The 14,738-nt window shown below is 48.0% G+C and overlaps 1 protein-coding gene across 7 annotated transcripts in view; it reads right to left on the bottom strand.

Annotated features, from left to right (window-relative positions):
• Positions 1-2,489: 2,489 nt before the first annotated feature.
• Positions 2,490-14,738, bottom strand: part of GATAD2A (GATA zinc finger domain containing 2A) — a 60,462-nt gene continuing 48,213 nt past the window's right edge. For 6 of the 7 annotated variants that reach the window (XM_086767160.1, XM_086767161.1, XM_086767157.1 and 3 more), the window contains exons 4-12: positions 12,989-13,118; positions 12,453-12,584; positions 10,881-10,970; positions 8,843-8,974; positions 7,749-7,916; positions 6,623-6,902; positions 5,800-6,089; positions 5,335-5,518; positions 2,490-4,390 (exon numbers count right to left, since the gene is read on the bottom strand). In XM_086767160.1, the coding sequence (XP_086623286.1) occupies positions 4,260-4,390; positions 5,335-5,518; positions 5,800-6,089; positions 6,623-6,902; positions 7,749-7,916; positions 8,843-8,974; positions 10,881-10,970; positions 12,453-12,584; positions 12,989-13,118 (1,537 nt within the window). In that variant the 3' untranslated portion in view covers positions 2,490-4,259. The remainder of the gene's footprint in view (positions 4,391-5,334; positions 5,519-5,799; positions 6,090-6,622; positions 6,903-7,748; positions 7,917-8,842; positions 8,975-10,880; positions 10,971-12,452; positions 12,585-12,988; positions 13,119-14,738) is intronic. The other variant, XM_086767162.1, reaches the window with a different exon arrangement.

Below are 14,738 nucleotides of genomic sequence, written 5' to 3'. Positions count from 1 at the left end.
CCAGTTCCACAGCCGTCCAGCGCAGGCAGCAGCCCCAGCTCCTCCGGCTTTCACTTGAGAGGTCGAGTCGAGGCACCTGTGTCCCGTTTCTGCCTGGACGCTTCACCCCGTCGTGGCTTTTAACTCCAATCCACCAAATTCCACAGGGGCTTGGTCTTCTCCTCCCCCTCCCCTTTGCCCAGCACCCATTTCAGGGAAGAAGCCGAGCACGCCCTCCTCTCGCATGTCCCCACCACCGCGCCAGGGCTGCACAGCCAGCCGCGCGTCAAACCCCGCGCCCCCGAAATGAGACGCAGAGGCAAGCGTTCGTCCATCTGTTTATTGTCATCCAAATGCTAAAACCCCTCACAATTCACTGTACAATACCGAGCCCAGATCCTCCTGCATTGCGACTATCAGGGTTCAGTGGGATTTTTTTTTTTTAAATTCTTGTTTTATTATCAAAGATTTAGAGTCACAATAAATACAAGTGACAAAACCATACCCTGCCCTGACGTAACGTTACCGTTACGCTCCTCTGTTAGATGATTATAAATTCTTTTTTTTTTTTTCTTGTTTTAAAAAAAGCACAATGCAAGTTATTTCACTAAATGCAATATACAGCGTAACTCTGCCTTGAGCAGACAAACACTACTGCAGTTCCTTGAGGTCTTTTTGCATCATATATATATATATATTTATTATTTTTTTAAATGCCTTCTGTGCCCTCTCCTTCCAAAAGGAAAAAGTGACAAATGAGCCAAATAGGGTTTCTGGTGAGACCTGCCTGAGCCTGCACCGCCGTCTTCACTTCTGCAGCCCGAGTTCCCCATTCTCCATTCTGAACTGGACTTTGGTAATCTTTTTTCCTTAGTAAGAAAAAAAAAAAAAAAAAAAAAAAGGACAACTAGGTCTGAGAATTCAGAGGTGAATGAACAGTTCCCTAAAACAATTAGAAAAAAGGCCCCAAGAAAAAAAAAAAAAAACCAAATAACCCCAAACTATCTCAAATGGAAGATTAACCCAGAGTCATCCCCACTGTTACAGCTGGAATGCCGTTTACAGGAATCCCTGGAATACAAACATCAGCAAAGTCCCTCTCAACACCAACTGGAAAAACTGCCTGAGCCGACCGTGCTATAAAAACTAGAGGTTCCACCAGGCCACTCGACGCGTTCCTGAGCAGCGGCTTGCCTTCCTGCCAACGCTCAGAAATCAAACAGATAATAAATTAGGTTATAAAAAAATAAAATTAAAAAAACAACAAACCACACAGCTCCCAAGCGGCAACACGGGTTTCAAATGAAAATCCGGGGTTTATTTCACAAGTTGCTAAAATCTAAGTACAATAGTCGTTTTCATTATTACTGAATTATAAAATCTTGTAGTTGCAACGTCTCAAAGAAAGGTTATATGGCTTGCAAGAACCACCGCTGCTCTGCCCCTCTCCCCAGGAGAGGGGGAAGCCAGCAGCATCTGAGCAGTCACACAGCTCATGCAGCAGTCGCGGCGAAGCGGCGGAGGGTCGGGGAGACGGGACACGGCGCCGGGCGCTCCGCCCAAACGGCGCCGGCGCACGGGTCGGACTGCGAGCAGCGCATCAGTCTCTTGTTCCGAGGGAGCCTGGAGGACCATGGTCTTTTCTCCAGGGGAGGGCCGACGTGGGGGCCTTCGGTCGGCTCCGCGCAGGACCGGTAGCCCTTACGGAGGCAGGAATCCCAAACACAGCGGAAACAAACCAAAGATTTGTCCTTCAAAGCGTCCAACCCTCCCTCCCTCCCAGTTCCCAAAGGCTTCACCTTTAGGGCGTAACGCATTACGTGACTGTTCCTCTAACTGAGCTTTCCTGTCCGGTTGGTGCTGCTCTGGGTTTTTTTTTTTTCTGGAAGAAAGGGGACATCAGACGGGGAGGAGGAGATCTGGGAATCCCACAGCAAGGGTATGAGCAACGATGCAAGCCTGGCGCAGCACCTCACCCAGCCCAGCGCAACACCACCCAGCTGCGCACGCAGCTTTGGCTACGAAGGGAGAAGCAATTCTCCTGGCATTTAACATTTAACACTTCTGCCCCTCTTCCCAGTCCCCCTTTTCCAGCGTCAGCTGATGCCAAAGCCACCCCAACACTAGAAAGAAATGGTGAAGCTGTCCAGGCTTCCCAAAAGGGTATTTGAATTTTAGTTTGAGAAGTTTTGCTTGTTCTTTTCAAACAAATGCACTCTTCCCAGGGGATTTAACAGTGCCAGACATTTGCATCAATGAGATAACGCAGGCATTTGTCAGGAGAAAAAAAAAAAAAAAAAAAGGAACCCCCAAAAACTCCACACAGGTAAGTAACTGAAACTGTTTCATAATATTTCAAAGTGCAAAAATAAAATGCACTCAATTTCTCTCTCCACATCTCCCAGTCCAAAACACCTTGGAAGGAAAAGAAAAATTTAAAAACCCAAACCAATTCCTCTCATCGCCATTTAGCTCTTCACATACATGGGTAAAACAAACAAAAACCAAAGTCAAATTGAAATTCTAGGGCTTTATACAGCAACAAATACCATTTTGCAAAACTAGGTTTTCTACGCTACCGAACAGGTCTCAAAGGGTCTAAACAGCCATGTTCACACAGCAGAAGAGGGGCGAAAACGAGCGAGTTCTCTTTTTCACGAGGCAGCAGTCTGCTCCGGAGGGGGACAGCCCGGGGCAGTTACCGGGTCCAAGTCAGGTCCAACAGCAACTGCTAAGAAAATAGATTCAGCATCGACTGAACAGCAGCCCCCCCCTTCTCTTTTATACAGAGTATATAGATATATAGATATAATTCTGCAAATCATTATCATCAGCACTACTTCTAGTACTGATATGCGACACAAGGAGTAAGGCAAGGATTTCTGCCACTTGGACCGAACTTTAATTTGGGAGAAGCACAGGGAAGATGACGAGAAGGAAAAAAACAAAACAAAACAAAACCAAACCAAACTCTGGACCTGATGGATTTGGATTTAACTTTGGAATCCCCAGAACAGATGAAAACCACGTAGAAACCTGTCCTGAAAGCAGGGCTCCCTAAAGCTCTATCAAACCCAGAACGCTGACGTGACGGACAGAGGAGCGTGCTCGGTACGCCCGGAAGAACGGAGCTCCAGAGGGATGAAGGTCGGCAATCCTGCCCCCAACACGCACGGGCACCCGGCCGCCCCAGCACGGACCGGGAACGGGCAGAGGAAGGAGCCTGCGGCCTGATGGCGGCCTCCCGCTCCCCGGCTCTCTCCGCTCGCCCTTGCTGATTGCATGCAGCTTCTGGAATTGCTGGAATTTTATTTTTTTTCCTCCTTTTTCTTTTTCTTTTTTTCTTTTCTTTTTCTTTTTTTCTTTTCTTTTTCTTTTTTTTTTTTTTTTTTTTTTTGAGTAAAATTGCTCAAAAACAACAACAACAAAAAGAAACCCTCCAAGAAGAAAATAATCAAAACAGTTTCACTTTTAAGTCTCTGGGAACATATGAAAGGCCCAACTGCTCTTCGCTGAATTAGAAAGACTGAACAAAAGTGTCTGTCTATTCAGTAAATGAGATTTTAGACTACCAACAGTTCAAAGTCTATTCAAAACAGAATCCAACGAAAGTGAGAGACTCCTGCACCGGTTCTCACCTACCAGAGAAGTTTTGGTGGCAGCCAGTCCCTTCGAAAAAAAACCCCATACTCAACTGGAATTTGAGTCTGCACTTATTTATCATTAGCTCATCATCAGAAGATTCGGAAACATTATAATCTGTAGACTGCCTTCCAGGCTGGAGGAGGGGCAGGGAAGAAAAGCAAACATGAACTCGGCTCACTAAATGCATCGGCAAGACCGGGTTGAAGTTCCTCTCTCCTTGAGCTGACATCCGTGCTTGATCGCGAGCGAGCAGCATGTTCCTGGAGAACGGGTAGTTACCAATAAAGACACCGAGGGCAGAGAGTCGTTTCGTCCTCCTTTTGTGCTGGTGACAAAGAAATCCAAACTAAATACAGAAAGCCAAAAAAAAAAAAAATTCTTCCCCTTCCCTGACAGCCTTCATCATCAGTCAGTCACCAGAATCTGAGAACCAAACGAGCTTCGGTCTTGCTCGCCCACGCGGTGTCGTTTTCTCGTAGCAGGGACAGCAGCACTTGATGGGATGAGGAGTGGTCTTCTTGCATCCTATAAAGCCTGGGGCATATCCAGCTGGGATTAAAGCAGGTTCCACTGCACTGTGGTACAAAAAGGATGGCAGAAACAGGAAGAGTCTTCCTCTGGGGCATTCCTCTGCATTATTTCCACGTGGCAGACTGTGGGATGGACCGCGGGGGAATCATATCCAGGAGATATTCGCGCTGGCGGTCTACTGCTGAACTCGACTTGTGCACAGCTAAACTAGGGTTAACAAAAGGTAAAGCCCCACCTGACGAGACAGAAAAGAGGAGAGAGGAGCGTCACAGCACGATACAAACATGAGACAACAGTGGCAAAAACACACCGCTCGCATTTCCCCCACGTGAAAACAGATGGTCTAGGCACGGACCATCTAAGGATGGGGCGCTACCGGCCACGAAGGTCAGGCACCTTCAGAATATGAAAGCTTCTAAAACAACCTGAAAAAACAGGAGCAAGATTTTGTACCATAAATGAATATTTGAGCAGGCTAGAGCTCTCTGCAATGAAATTACATTTTAAATGATAAATTAAGCTGTCAAGAAATAATTAAAAAAAAAAAAAAAAAAAAAAAAAAAAAAAAGAAGTCCATTCAATACTGGGCAAGAAAGTGGATCACGAAAGAGCTAGCTGCTACAGCGCTTCCTTCCTGGAGATCCTAATTATTTAAGAAAACAAATGACTTCTCAAGTCAGATCCTTTTATATATATAAAAAGATTAGATTAGAATTTAAAATTTCCATTTGTTCAAAGCAACAGCTTTAGTTCCTGCACATTCTGAGGAAGGCTGTGAGCGCGCGCTGTAGCCTCACCTCCAGCAAAACCATCCATTTACTGCAGGTTGCTTCCGGCAAAGAGAAAATACCAGTCAAAACGCAACAGCTGAGTTAAACTCCCAGAAACGAACGTCCAACTCCCACAGCGCGGTACTGGCCGTACGCATGGACTCAGCAGCGATCAGTCTGACATTACAGCTGTTTATAAAGGTGCGAAGCAGAAGTTTTGTCTGGCAGCACCACCCCAACCCCACCAAAAGCAAGTGCTAAGACCTCCACGAAGAGCAAAGCCTCGGTGCCACCAGGCTTTCGTGCAGGAAGCGTCAAAGAGAAAGCGTCCTTACCCAAAGAACTATGATTGTTGGACAGAGTGCAGCTTAATAAGTACAAAGAAAACAAACTTTAGAGAAAAATCTACCTGTATTGATGGGAGTCTTCTTCCAGGCGGCAGCGCTGCCCTTGCTGACAGGTCTCTCAGCGTGCTTACCTGGCCTGCTCCCAAGTGCTGCTGCAGACGATGCATTCTGCAACTTGGGTGACTGGCTAAACGCATGCAACACTCCTCGCGGGGCTCCCGGGCCTCGAGATATCTGGCTGGAAGCCTGCCGAGAGAACAAGCGGTAGGACAGGCGTAGCAGTCTTCTGTCTCAGATACAACAGCCCTGATGAAGCTCTGCCTCAGATCTAAATTAGATTATCAGGTCCCCACGTGACAAAAAGCACTTTAACCACTGGTTTTAAGCTTACACTCGTGCACACACACCGTGGAGCTTCAATAAAGGAAGTTCATGCATCAGCTCCACGCCTGCAGCCCAGCGCCTGTGCTCGGAGCCGCGCAATGCCCATCACCAGCAAGATCTGGCTTCTGGTGGACGAGCCCTACCTGCTTGAGCGAGTGGTGCTGCGCGATGGGGTCTGGCTTGCTCTGGACAGGAGACGCGGTCTGCTGCAGTATCCTCTGCTCGATCTCCTGCTCCTGCTGCAGAGCTTTGACGAAGGCCGCCTTCAGCCGGTTAGTGTGCTCAGCTTTCAAGGCCTTTTTCTGGTTGGATGTCATGCAGGTTTCACACATGATGGTTCCGTTCTTCTCCTCCCTCCAACGGCAGGTGAAGTCAGTCTTACACTGGGCACACATGTAGGGCTCGCGAGATGATACAGCGACCGCAGCTTTACCTGGAGAACACAAACAGCTCAGCTGTGGCTTCTCTGAGTGAACAGTAATTGAGACATCTCAAGAATATTCCAACATAAAAAACAAACCCAAAGCAAACTCTCCACCCTTAAGTCTCCTGAGTGTGAAGCCTTTTGCATTACCAAACCTTTAAACTCTTTACTTCTGGAGCGTGTGTGTAGGTATCCAGCAGATGCTTCCTTAGATACTGGTTGGAGAATTCCGTAGTGATGGACAAACAAGGGACAGAAGTCAACAGCTCTGGGGAGAGCTGGATGCATTTCAGAAAAACCTTTACAATCAGTGTCTAGCCAATGAGAAACAGTAACCTTCTTTTTTAGACTTTTAAAGATTTTTTTTTAATTTTAAATAGAACACTTCGAAAATTATTAAATGAAGTGAATCCTAGATTTGACAGAGTACGAGAATTTAATCCTGCGAAGCCTGAAACTCCTTGCTGCCTGCTACTGAGATCAAGTCCAGATGGGAAAGGTTCTCTCCTTGCCTTTGAGGAGCACTCGTAACGCTATCTCACCTTGGGTTTCCAGCAAATTCTGCACAACTTCTTCCAACCCGACTAAGTAAATAAATTCATTATTCGCTGCACTTGGCAAGAAGTTCATCTCTGGTGCAGGTGGCTTGGGAGGAGGGATCTCCAGCAGCGTCTTCTCTAGCTGCTTCCGCAAGGCGAGCTTGGCGGCGGCTTGCCGGCTGGCTGGCGAGTCGTTGGAGTTGACGATGGAAGCGGCGCTGGTCGTAGTAGCGTTAGCCTGAGCAGACGTCACGGTGGTACCTTTGATTGAAGTCGGTGACGCCTGCGAGGAAACACGACACAGCTCAGTGAGGCTGCCAGGCGGTCTGGCGCTCTGGAGACACATGCTCCTCTCCAGCGAGGGGACAAGAGGCAGGTGAGCAGCGCCGGCTCCGACATGGTGCGGGGCTGCTCGGGGCGGGATGGAACCACCTGCTTTAAGTCTTGGTTTTGCATGCGAGCGAACAGATCACAAATACGCGTTTACTGTCAGACCATACCTCCTGTTACCAATATCACCTGTCATCTAACACACCGATACTTTTTCTAAAGAACTTCACTTTACTGATCATTTTTATAAGGCTGTTTTAGAAATTCTAGAGAAAAAAATAACAAAAAGGAGTTATTTTCCTTACGATTTTGTCAAAGCACTGACTTTAAATCGTTTCCTTTATCGACATCACTTGTATGGCAGTATCAGCATTAGATGTTAAGTGGCTGCTTCAGTATCTCGGTGTTTCAACAAGGAGCGCTAACCAATTCTCAGCCCTTTACCAAAACAGTCACTTACACTTCTTAAGGAAGAGAGAAAAAATAAATAATTGAAATATTCTATTGGACAGCTCCATATTGAAACACCAAACATGAAACGAAGCACAAAGTTCAGTTCAGTGCAATTCCTATTTCTTCCCAACACCCTGTAATGTTTTTTCCTCATCCCTACGCACAGGAGGCGAGCGCGAACAGAGGAAGAGACCGCGTGGGAAGAACGAGGAGCAGTCCTCAGCAACCACACCAGCGAGGTGCCAGCAGGCCACGCCAATTAGACACAGCGGCCCAACTATCATTAATTACAGCCGTTCCTCCGAGATGAACGTTGCGTTTGGCACGCAGCACCTCTGGGACTCACCTGCGGGATGTTGACGAGCAGGCTGGTGTTGGGGACATTGGCGACGCGGATCAGACCCTGCTGGATGATGCGCTGCCCCTGAATCTGGACGCTGGGCACCGACGCCCGCGGCGCCAGCAGCAGCGGAGGCGGCCCCGTGCTGGAGTGCTGTCGGATATTGTGGATTTGCTGGGAAGACACAGAAATGGGCTGATGCAATGGTGCCGTGAACGACAGGGAGGATCAGGGAGCGGGAAGGGAGTGGTGGGAGTCGAATGGGATGGCACGAGAGAGTGGGAATGAGGCAAGGCGGGGAACGCAAAGAAAGCGTGGTAATTAACATCCGGGTCTAAATGTGATGTTTTTCCCTTTCCCTCTGTCAAAATGAAACAAGTAGAACGCAATGTGAAAGAGATGCTCGAATGTGAGGCTGTCACACTACAGCCAAAACAGCTGTGCCAAAAAAAAAAATGTAGGTTTCTGAAGCAAACTTCTTTCAAAACGTATAGTTGTTAAGCCTGTTTCATTCTGAAGGCATTAGGAAAGCTATTTCTCAGAATGAGTTTTCTCCATAATCAGAACAGGAAGAAAATGAAATAGCAAATCTCTACCTCCTCTTAACACTGGCCATGCAACAGACAAAAGCAGATCTTTCGCTACAAAACTAATCCTCATTTAACAAGGAAGTGGTTTTATCCTGTATCCCACAGAAGTCATAATTTTAAAAGACCATATCCAATCGAATATTGCTTTCCTGCTCCTTCAGTGACACCACTATTTTCTGTTACGGGTGACAAAGACCCTGCAGAGCAGCACTTTCAGACTTCCAGTCAACGCTCTCATTTCAGCAGCTCTTACTCAATCGCAAGACAGACACAATGGGGAGGGGGAGTTTCAGCACTTGAAAAGGTGAAATTGATATGACAGAAAGAATAATGAGGGGAAAAAAATGGAAGAACGATGGATTGTGTTTCATTTCCTTTGCTTCTGCTCTCCTAAAAAGCAGGTGAAGGTGGAAGTCTGTAAATGAACCTTCGTAACGAAGGCAAACTAAGAGAACAGTTCAGATGCACTGAGGAAAACCAGAGTGGCTCCAGCACAAGCTGAACACTCACCTGCGCTCCTCTGACGAGAGGCGGCATTACTATCTGCGTGTTTTGCTGAGTTCCTAACTTTGAAGAAGCCTGCTGCCCTCCGCGGACCAAGGGAGGAGGAATAACGGTGCCCGGTATACGTGTAGAAGAGGTCTGCAGAACAGAAAACAGTTTACTCGCATTTTTTTGCTCTGCTGTGTCGATACACACGCTCTCTTCTGCTGTTCAGCGTGGTGATAAAGCAGTCCGCCCTCCCACCGCGGAAATTCGGCAGATGGAGACCCGCCGGACTGACACGCACCACGGGCACGCCGCCGCCCGAGCGCGAGAGCACGGCACGCAGTGCAGCTCTCCCGTCGGGGTGGCGTGGCAGACGCAGTGTTTGTCTGGAGCCAACGGAAATACTGTAGGACAAGAGGTGGCCAAGCTGGCTTCAGTGCAGCTAGGGTCCAAAGGGGGGAAAAAAAAAAAAAAAAAAAAAGTGTATTTTGTGGGGGGAGTAAGAGAATGGGGAAACACAAACTGTCTCCAAGGAGAAGCGCGGGGCAGGCAGGAGTCGGAGATGCAGGAACCCGGGGAGGTGAGCGGACTGGGCACACGCATGTATGTGGGAAGGGAAAACAGAAACAGCAAAAGGGGAAAGCTTTAGAAAAAATGAAAAAGAAAAGGAATCAGGCTAAAGTAGTTTAAAAAACTGCTAGCCGTGCTTTCTGGGCTGCAGACTGCATTAAATCCTCACAAGTCCCTCACGATGCTATAAAAGGCAATACGGTTCCATGCATCACTCATTCCTGCAGCCCGCTACCGCGACGCCACCCAGCCTGAGCAGCGCTCGTGCTGAGGAGCAAACCTCTCCATCCCATCCCTGTGTCCTTACACCGCCCTCGCTCCAGCCCCAGACTGACCACCGTCTGCGAACGAACGTCTAACGCCACCAAGGCTCTCCCTGCCGTGAGTCACCGCGTGTACACACGTGCGTATTTAGGCAGGGGGAAGTTCTATCCACTTCTGTTCTGCCCTTCAACTGAAGACCAAACATGACCTCAACTCCTACACACAGGAATTAGTAGAGTTTTCACAGTTAAGCAAAAGCAGATGGAGGTTAGGTTAATTTGCCCAAACACTGCAAATTAGACAGAACAACTTCAACTCTGGATTCTCAGCTCCCAGCTCTGTCCAACCGAAGTTCTACTGTCTGACCGCTGAAGGTTTAACTCGTGGTGCAGTTCCTCTGAAAGTGCTGTCTTCTGTGAAGGCAACTTGCCTCAGGAAGAGGTCACTCCACCTGACAGACCGCTTCAGGTTTGTGAACGTTTCCTAACGGACAGCAATGGTACCCCTTCCCTTGAGTGCCGCATTCCAGGGGATTTGGAAATGAAGAGTTGCCTTTTTCCAAGTGAAAGCGCTTTGTGCTGAAGCAGTTTTGAAGTTTGTTTCAAATCAGCCCAAGGTATATCACCAGAAATGTTTTAAATCCAAAAGCAAAACAAGATGCTAGGCTCAAGAGGAAGATTAGGTTCACAGATGTCAATTGCTTCTGCTCTTTTTTCTTCTTCCCCAAGGCCTTCCAACATTTCACTTCACTTAGTCTGAACCAAGACCTCTCCTACCACCACGTGCCATTCAGCCACCAAGCCCGAAGAGAAAACCATACGATACGCTCAGCTCTTACAGCTAAATCACACCGAGGGCACGGTTAAGTCTCTTCAGGGTGCGGCAACAGGCTGCCACAACATTTCTATGCCATAATTCCACAGCACCCTCTTTTGTCACAGGTCGTTAGAGCCAGTACGGATGTATTTACCAGCAGAGCGGATCAGGATGATCAGCCACTAAAAAATAAGCTCATGAGAGTTATCTATGTGTGACATCCTACTTTTATCTCCCACCCCAGTTGTTCTGAAAAAGCTTATAGTGGGGTTTCGGGAGATAAAAGAAAAAAAAAAAAAAAAAAAGCCACCTGGCTGCAAGCCATGAATGTGATGTGACTGTCTTCCCTACGCTGTGCACCATCTCCGCTCCGTGCCCTGAGCCTGGCAGCCTGGCCCACCCCACTGACCTGCAGGGACGGCTTGCCAGCAGGAACGCTCTGCGCTCCCCGCACCAAGGGCGGAGGGGTGGCCACAGCACTCCCAGAGGAACCAGCAGGCTGGAAGAGGAAAAACCAGAAAGAAAGCAGACGAGTGTAAGGGTGTAAGCAGAATCACAGAAGCTAAGGGAACAAAAGTGTTTACCTCCTTACGCCTTGGTAAGAGAATCTCCAAAGACTGGTTTTCCCCCTCCCCCCATCCCTTTTTTCCTCCAAGCACCTCAACATGCGTATTTAAAGGAAGAAATTATTAGGTAAGTATAGATTAGATTATACGGGGAAAATAAGAGTCTATACACCAAAAGCAGAGCAATTAATTTTAGCAGTCTCAGCTCAGGGCCTGCTCCACTCTTCTCTACCCATTACCACCAGTCTCAGCTAACTAGGCTCAAGCATAACGCAAAGTGAAATAAAGTTTAGGGAAAAAGACTCCAGGTATTACCAAGTTTAGGATATGCCATTTCACCCTAGCTAGCTCCAACATCCAGAGCTCAGCGTCCAGCAGCGCGTTGAGCGATGCAGGTACCTGCATTAGTTTTAAGCCCACCTCCTGAAGCACTCAGAAGTCCGAGAGAAAGACGCCAATAAACCCATCAAAACCAGCCAAGAGAGCTGGATTAACATCCACCTGCACGTGCCGTGCACTCAAACCTACACATCGCCCCCTTACACACTGTAAAATAAGATAGTTTAGTTGTCATTGTTACAGGTACTTGAAATTTAGCCTGTGCCTCGCAGCAGCGCGTGGGGTGTTCACACGCCTCCTCTGCTCTTCTCCTGCCACCCTCCCCTCTACCCTTCCGTGTCAGCACAAACGGCACGCGCAGCAGGGAGACCAGGCAACTGCTCTGACAAAAAGGCAGGCTTCTTTGCCAGGTTAGCTTCTGAGGAAAACAGCTCTCCTCCCAGCACTCTGGACGTTGCACGTGGTCGTGTGAGATGAGGGGTGGGGAGAAAAGAGGAGGAAGGGAAGGGAGTTCAGGGTGGGAGGGCTGAACCATTCCCTCCAGGTGCTGCCTCCGTTTTTTTCTGGATGACGAAACCGTGCCGCTAACCACAGACTCGCTTCACCTAGCAAGTCCTGGAAGCCAGACCTGGGCTTCTGCCACGCAGCAGGAGATGCAGCCCTCGGCTGCCAGCTCCCGGGGTCTGGGGTTCAAACGCTTTCTGTTACCTTCACTGGTCTCCTCCCAACGTTCTCCAGCAGTCTCTAGGCAGCACTAAAGAGTGCACGCAGCGTTTAATAACTGGAAGTGTATTACATTCATAAACGCATCTGAGTTTTAACAAAAGGCCTTCAGCTTTTGAATGCAGCTGAGGCAAGGCAAGGCCTTGGCAAGGCAAAAGAAGGAATTCCACAAAAGGGAATGGTTACCGGGATAAGCCACCATCCATTTCATACAGATTCTACGAAAAGTGAGATATGCTTTACTGGAAAGCTACCTTATGTCCCAGAGCTCACTGCAACTGCCACAGTTATTTCCATTTTCCCCCCTCCATTCCAAAAGAAGAGATGATCGGTATCTGTAGGGAAATAAATACCTTCTGAGTAGTGGTCTCCTTCTGGATTTGACTTTGCCGTAACTTCTTCAATAAAACAAGCTTTGCTTCTTCTAACCGTAACTCTTCTTTTAGCTGTTTAATCATTCTCTCACGCTCCTCCGGACTGCTTTTCTGCAGGGCCAGGCAAGGCAGTACAGGATGGGAAAACAGGCAGGGGGAGAGGGAAAAGACAGACACCGTACGAGTTACAACAAGAACGTACAGCACTGTAACTGCCACATATGTCCCAATATTACCAACACGCCTGCAACGCAGGGACACAAACTGAGCATGGAGAAAGAGCCAAAAGGCAAAAAAAAAAACCAACAAAAAACCCTGAGATATTTGCACTAGCAAAACAAGTAAACAAAGTAAAATGAAGAGTCAGACAACAAATCTGTGTTATGGCCTGCTGAGGAAGGGACTCTGTGTCCACTAAAAAGCCGATTCTGAAAAAGGCGCACTTTCAAAGCATATAAAACCAAGGAGTTAAGAGCCTGAAAGAAATAACAAAGGGCAGCAGCCAGGAGACTCACCATGAGCGCCTCCGTGTTGGTCTCTTTTAACGCTATTTTTGTTAAACCATTCATCCTAGGGCTAGAAGGTTCGTTGTCAGATAACACTATAATGTCCGGTGAGGGGACTCTCTTTTCTCTCTTTATTTCACTGCAAATCAGAACAAAAATACAGAAAGTGAGTTAATAAAAACCAGTAAACAAATACTTCATGCTGCAAAGTAACTTTATTTACAACATTCTGCGAGATTAATCCCAAACCTCTCAAATTCTGAATGAACCTCACACGGACGAGCTCCATCATTTCCGCTCGCCTCGTGGGTTTTCAGCTTCCCAGCGTAATGGCGTGCGATGAGGCAGGGCGTAGCCACGACACGCGGCAAGGGCGAGCTCCTTCGAAGGAGAAGCTTTTCCCTCAGCCACCTCACCCCCTTGGAAGACTCAGCGGATTTCCAGGGCTCTGCTTGTGCCTGCATCCCACCCCTAACCCAGGGACAATCCAGGTCACTCCTGCTTCTCTTTAACGTGCCGAAAGGCAAACCCACGCTCCCCTTTTCTTCTTCCTTTCCCAGTGCAAATATTTGTAAGCCGTGACTTTTCCCCACTCAAGCTACAGGATCTGAAGGAAACCCAGGACAAACCATTCACACCTATTCGGTTTAAGTACTTGATGGTATTATTTTCTTTCCACACCAACACTACTGAATTCTTTTCCGTTATTAACAGTGGAAACCTGTAACAACCTCAACACAGACACATCCACGCAACTTCATCAAAAACCACCGGAACACGCCCAGACTTATATTGATTTTAACTCTTTATTTGGCTTAAACGCTCAGTGTTTTGAGTGACGGCTGCACCTTCCACCTGGATCCTTCACAATAAGTCACCTCTTGGCCCCATCACCTACAATTACCACACGAGAACAGAATCTTAGACTAAGTGACAGCGACGATGTGATGCGACAACAGACACCAGTGCCTCCCCTCTGCCGCGCAGCTTGGTAACTGTCAGACCACCTCTGACTCCAGGATCTGCGACTCCAGACTACAAAGCGTATTTCAGAGAGAGGTTTTCGGTACGTGATTCCCGAGAGGTTTCTGCAGGAGCTTCATGGGACGGGACAGCAAAGTCTTCTGCACTGCCCAGGAACCAACAACGGTGCTCGAGTTTGGGTTTGTAACCCAAAACCTGAAGCAGGAACGGTAAAACCTGAGAACCTTCTGGCGAACAGCTACGCATGAGACAAAACGCACAAAGCACTTGTATCAGCAAGAGACTGACGTGTGGTTTGCATTATTCACAAATAAGACCTGGAACTTAAATATCTTCAGACTAAACAACAATCACACTTAACTGATACGCCACATTTACTAGGGACTCAACGATCAGCAGGTTTTAGCCCTTATTGTCTTATTTAGTGATGCAAAGGATCTTCACGCTGAGGAGCGGCCCTGAAAAGCCGCATGCCCTGCCGAGCTCTGCGAAACACACCCCTCCAGGGCGGGGGGCAGGTCAAACGGCATTTCGCATACTGCGGGAACAGCCTCAAATACCGCGAATCCCAGCTTTTAACAGACGATTTCCATCTCGGTGGGAAAAATAAGGAAAAATGTAGCGCGTCCTCTAGAGGGCACAGCAAGCCAGGGAACGGGAGCTGCTTAAACTCAAAATTAACGGTGGCACAGGTGAAGTATTTCCAGCTTTCTCCTGTATCTGAACGCACCAGACTGGCCCAGGTCGCTCTCAGCAGGGCAGGAACTGGGTGGGG

The sequence above is a fragment of the Chlamydotis macqueenii genome, chromosome 26, assembly GCF_036417535.1.
Source record: "Chlamydotis macqueenii isolate bChlMac1 chromosome 26, bChlMac1.mat, whole genome shotgun sequence".
Lineage (NCBI taxonomy): Eukaryota > Metazoa > Chordata > Aves > Otidiformes > Otididae > Chlamydotis > Chlamydotis macqueenii.
Note: the sequence above shows the minus strand (reverse complement) of the source record. Positions and strands in the feature narration are given on the sequence as shown.